Raw genomic sequence first — 6,000 nt, 5'->3', positions numbered from 1 at the left:
AGGTGCGGCACAAGCGGCAGGCGCTGCAGGACATGGCGAGGCCACTCAAGCAGTGGCTCTACAAACACCGCGACAACCCATACCCCACCAAGACCGAGAAGATTCTGCTGGCGCTCGGCTCCCAGATGACCCTGGTGCAGGTAAGGAAAACTCTACCACCACCTTTGGAGGCTGCTCTCGGGCATTTCATGGACGGGAGAGACTGGGACAGCGTCAGCCAAAGCTCCTCTGTGAGCTGAGCAAGGGGCAGCGCTGGGTATCGGGGACCATTGGTGCAGCCAGCAAGACCAAGGGTCCTGTGTGCATCCCTCCTCCACCCTGCCCAGGGCTCCCCTGGCCCAGGAGGAATGTCTCTCCCAAGTAAGAATTACCACATCTGAGCTATCCTGGCTGGGGAAGTGCTAAAGACAATCAGCAAAAGGTGTGTGTGCTCGCCCTCCTAGGAATAGATAACTCTCATCCTTTCATCTCATTCATAAGTGCAATGAAAATACTTCTGCTTAGTCTTTAGAAATCTTCAGTTAAAAAAAAACACATCAGTGATGGGAGATTTTAGCACAGAATAGGAATTGCTGAGGAAATTGTAGGAAGCTACTCTTTTCCCTTTCGAAAATGGGCTAGGATGAAAGCTGTTCTATTGTTCTGATAATAATTGTCATCACCTGTTGCGCAGACATTAGCGTTACCATACGTGCTGTGTTCAGCAGCTCAGCACACAGTGTCTGCGCTTCACAGTCTTGCAGGAATTATCATTGCAGTGTAATTAGACATGGAGAGTAATTGTTTTGCTCTCAGGTAATACTCCCCTGAAATGACTGACAGTTGTCTTGCCGTAAGAGGCATAAAGTTTGCTGCAAATGTTCATAAATCTTAGTTCTTTTTTCTCTTTGCCATCTGGCACTCTATTGAAATATGTGGTTAAATGCTATCAGTTGCCGAGTGATGCTATCTCAGGTCTGGATGCTGAAAAGATTTATGCATTGTGAATAATCAGATTTCCTTACTGCAAGTTACTGCTAGGTGCATAAAATAAAACCTATGTGTTTGCAGGATTGGGTCCTCAGCACTCTACCTAACACATTATGTGTCACTTTGCAAAGGACACAAAGAGATCAAAATAGCACTAAGTATTAGAAAAATTGGAGTGCTTTTTTGAGTGCTCCTTCAAAAAAACCTGTGCTATGAACTTCTGTTCTAGCAATGGAAAAATTAAAAACTTTTACACTTTAGTATCTCACTATAAAACTGCTACACTAGAAAAAACACTATAGCTTTGACAAAAATAATATTTATGTCTCAGAAGATGTAACTAAAACAACTTCTATTGCTTTTTAAAAATATACGTGAAAGGTTTGTTCAGACTTTTAAAAATATTGCATAAAGACTATATTTTCAATGGCACAATTCAATGGGAGTACTTTATTAGACCATGGCTTTTAGAATATTCCTTTATTTTTACATGGGATTTAAAACATACATCCATGTTGGGAGACAGTAATATCATCTTGAGGACTTCTGCTGCTCTTATATAAATGCCTCGGAACAAAGAGACAACGGGAAAAAAACTGATGGGTTTTTACAGCATTTCTCTTGTGGCAGCTTTGATAAATCCTGATGGGGATAAGTTGTATTAGCCTCTATAAAAGCATGAAGTGTGCCATGGCCACTACTCAACAGAGTTTTATGATCTACATCAGGTGTAGACTAAAATTAAAAGGAATCAAGGAGGGTTACATTTAGCTCTCTGAGACCCCCCCGTCACTCAAGCTGAATTTGACGAGCCTCGTTTCTCTGTACTGTAATATTTGAAAGAGTTGTGCAAACAGGCACATCTATCTTCATTTAAAGAAGCACACCATCAAAAAGAAACCCCAGGTGTTTCTTCCATCATTTGGGTACAGTGCTCTTTTAACCGAGGAATACTATCGCATCTATATGAGATGTAAATACATATATCTGGCACCAGCAGTAATTCCAGAACCTGGAAGGACAAAACAACACACACTCCACATCTACTTTTTGGATGCCCAGAAAGAACAAGACTGTAATCCAGATCAAAATTTTTCTTCTCAGAGAATAAGAAAGAGCATGTCTGGCTGTGATCTCAGTCACACAGGGTACATCTGAAACAGCTTCCCTTGAGGCTGTGCTCTTTCAGATGAGTAGTATAACCAAGAACAGGCTGGGATTGGGCTTCAGTGTCTCTTGGAAAGTTTTGGTTCTATCCCAGGAGGGGCATTATGCAAAAGCATCAACCAGGGTTGCCTGCAAATTGCTTTTCTAATCAAGTAACATCGTTGGACACTATTGAAGAACCAGAAGTCAGTGTATGATGCTTTATCTGGGTTACATGACTTCATGTCCCATATTTCTTACTCTTTTTCCATTTCTCGGTGCTGTCCTGTGGTGTTTTTTCCCACAGCTTTCTACTCCTGTGGAGGCAGTTGTCTGCTGACAACTCCTTCCTCTTTTCAGCATCCCTTGAGTTCTGATTGCCGTTGCAAGCCCTAGGGGAGGCAAAAGATACTGTTGAAAATCCCTTTAAGTTTCTGCCACAATGCTGTTTAGAGAATGAATGGTTGGGTTATTTTGTTTTTCTCCTGACTGATGATCTTGGAAAAGGTCTTCAGCAGCTGCCTGGAAGATGAGGTTGATCATAGTGATTTTGATAATATAGCTATAACTCTTCTCTCCGTGCTTTTCTTTCATCTAATGAACCTTATTCCATTATGTACCATTGGTGCAAAGGAGCTTTTGCAGGACCATGGCAAAGATAAAACCAATTCTTCTGTGAGATGAAGAGGTGAACATCCAGCCCTGTTTTTTACTTTTGTTATTAGGACAGTATTTGCATGTCAAATCTTCCACAACTTTATTTTCATCAGTTTTGCTATCACCCGGTTGGCTGATTTTAAATTAATTTATTCTACCTCTCTAATACTTTGGCTTACCCTTCTGTTCCTGGGTGCGGTGGGACAGCAAGTGGACTATTCCAGCTGCATGTCTGACTGCACTGCTGAAGAAAAGTCAGAGTCTTTCAAGGAGGTAGGATTTTGCAAGAATCATAAATCATCTTGTTTCTTAAGTTGTAGTAGCAAAACCTGGGGCAGATTCTGGGCCAACTTACTCCTGTGCAGGCCAACAAGGTCTTTGGGAGTCCTCAAGGCAAATGTTATTGCAGATTTCAGTCCAACAGTCCAAAGTTTTCTACTTCCATAACTGCCAAAGCAGGAAACCAAAAAAGCAATATAGTTTGAAAAGGCATTTTATGTTTTACTCCAATTAGATTCCAATTCAGAATCCAATCATTTGTCCTATTAATATGCTACATTTTCATTTGTATTATTACCACAGTGATTGATTTATTTCATTTTAAATTTTGGTTTAGATATTCTTGTGAAATAAAAAAGAAAAATGGCTGTATATTCCTTCCAGAAAGAAATATGAATGGGTGTATTGTTGAAGAGAAGGTTTTTCAATATGAGGATTAATCTATTGGTCATGTGCTGCTATGGATTTAATAGCATTCAGATTTATAAAAGCATATCTGGATTACTGGAGGAGGAGAATCGCTTGATGTCTGTTCCTTTACTGAACCTTCGGCTACTCTTAAGCAGTGAAGCAGAACAAATTACAATAAAAATTAAGAAGTCTCTTCTGAAGTAAGGCCAAAGGGTCAATATTTCATGATGCCGATGTAAGTACCTGATGCTCTTTGGGAACAACTGAGTTACTGTAAAAAAATGAATGCTGGAAAGAACATCTATTGTCATTCCTCTTGGCTTGTGTCTTTTTACTTCCTGAAGAACTACGTGATCCTTACTTTACCAGAGTAGTGAATTTCATCATGTGTGTTTTTCAAGATACTTGATTCTTGGGAGGTTTCTATGACAAAGATTTTCTCACTGACTTGTATGTAAATCATTGTTTTGGGGGTTTTATTATTTTTGGAGGTCACAGTAATGTAACTTGGGACTATGGTAAAGGATGGACATTTTGGCAGCTTGGTTGTTTCTTTTTGCAATAGTTAAGGTAAATGTGGTGCAAACAGGCATTTGTTGTGAGTGGAAACTACAGCGTAGGCATGCAGCTTTTAAAAGACTACGTGGATAGACAATGTAACATTTTGAAATTAGTGACAAAACTGTTCTTGGCTTTAAAGGAGCCAGGAACAGCCTATGATAACCCAGGTGGTGGCTGGGGGTCAGAATGAACCTGCTGTCTGGACAGCCTCTTCCAGTTTGCATGGCTGGAGGTATTCCCCTACTGAAGAGTGGGAGAGGTATCGAATCTCGTGATGTCTTAAAAACCAAGATCTTCCAGCAACATATACCAGTGCCCAAGAGCAGGAAAGCACCCAGAGATACTACATCATAGATTTAGCTAAAAAATCTCTTAAATGGATTTACCTAACTTTCCTCCACCTTTATTGGACCTTGTTGTAATTGCATTTGGGATAAGAGTATCTGGAATGAATTTACTGCTTTGTGCTTTAGAAGAAGGCTTCTCTTCTAAAAACTGACCTGGGGTTCTTTCAGAATCATAGAATCATTTAGGTTGGAAAAGACCTTTAAGATCATCAAGCCCAGCTGTTAACCCAGGACTGCCAAGTCCACTGCTAAACCATGTCCTTAGGCACCATGTCTGTACTTCTGTTAAATATCTCCAGGAATGGTGACTCAACCATGGTAACTTCCCTAGGCAGCCTATTCCAGTGTCTGAGAACCCTTTCTGTAAAGAAATTTTTCCTGATATCCAATCTAAACCTCCCATGATTCAGTCTGAGGCCATTTTCTCTTGTCCTATGACTTGTCACTTGGGAGAAAAGACCAACTCCCACCTTGCTACAGTCTCCTTTCAAGTAGTTGTAAAGAGCAACCGAGCCTACTTTTCTCCAGAATAGACACTCCCAGTTCTCTCAGCTGCTCTTCATCAGACTTGTACTTCAGACCCTTCACCAGCTCTATTGCCCTTCTCTGGAGATGCTCCAGCACCTCAATGTCTTTCTTGAAGTGAGGGGCCCAGAACTGAACACAGGATTTGAGGTGCGGCCTCACCAGTGCTGAGTACTTGGCTCCCTGGGCACTCTGCTGGCTCGTGTTCAGCTGCTGTCAACCAGCACCCTGAGATCCTTTTCCAACCACTCTTCCCCTAGACTGTAGTGCTGCCTGGGGTTGTTGTGTCTGAAGGGAACTTCACCTTCTTGAACCTCCTACCATTGACCTTGACCCATTGATCCAGCCTTTTCATATCCCACTGCAGAGCCCTCCTGCCCTCCAGGACATCAACCCTCCCACCCAACTTGGTGTGTCTGCAAACTGACTGAGGGTGCCCTTGATCCCCTTGTCCATATAATTGATAAAGATATTAAACAGAACTGGCCCCAACTGAGCCCCAGGGAACACCACTGGTGATCGTCCACCAGCTGGATGTAGCTCCATTCACCAACACTGTCTGGGCTCGGCCATCCAGTTTTCTACCCAGCAAAGAACACTCCTGGCCAAACCACGAGCTACCAGTTTCTCCAGGAGAACACTGTGGGAAACTGTGTCAAAGGCTTTACTAAGATCCAGGCAGACACATTCACAACCTTTCCCTCATCCACCAAGTGGGTCCCCTTGTCACAGAAGATCAGATTGGTCAAGGAGGACCTTCCTTTCACAAACCAATGCTGGCTGGGCCTGATCCCATGATTGTCCTGTACGTGCTGTGTGATGGCACTTAAGATGATCTGCTTTATAAAGAGCAGGAGGACAAGGTGCAGTATATCTGTCTCATTATGAGATAATGATCAAATACTACTATTTCCTTCTCTCATGGCAGAAGACTTAAAATATGACTCATCTTTTCATACTGATATGTGGAAAGCAAAGCATTGGCATGGGAAGAATGAGCCCAAAATAAACCAAGAGTACCATGCAGAAATCACTCTGCTAAATTTAATTGCTTTTATGTATGAGTCACGCTAATACTACCCTATCTTTCTTCTCTGTACATGGC

General features: G+C 41.9%; 1 protein-coding gene across 1 annotated transcript in view; it reads left to right on the top strand.

The window, feature by feature from the left end:
• The window catches only part of MKX (mohawk homeobox), a 52,012-nt gene that overhangs the window by 5,620 nt on the left and 40,392 nt on the right, over window positions 1–6,000 (top strand). Inside the window, exon 3 of the mRNA XM_029961902.1 lies at window positions 3–140. Coding sequence (XP_029817762.1) covers window positions 3–140 — 138 coding nt within the window. The remainder of the gene's footprint in view (window positions 1–2; window positions 141–6,000) is intronic.

The sequence above is a fragment of the Manacus vitellinus genome, unplaced genomic scaffold, assembly GCF_001715985.3.
Source record: "Manacus vitellinus isolate BGI_N305 unplaced genomic scaffold, ASM171598v3 scaffold_3_pilon, whole genome shotgun sequence".
Classification (NCBI taxonomy): Eukaryota; Metazoa; Chordata; class Aves; order Passeriformes; family Pipridae; genus Manacus; species Manacus vitellinus.
The sequence above is the reverse complement of the archived record's forward strand: the minus strand, read 5'-3'. Positions and strand labels throughout refer to the sequence as shown.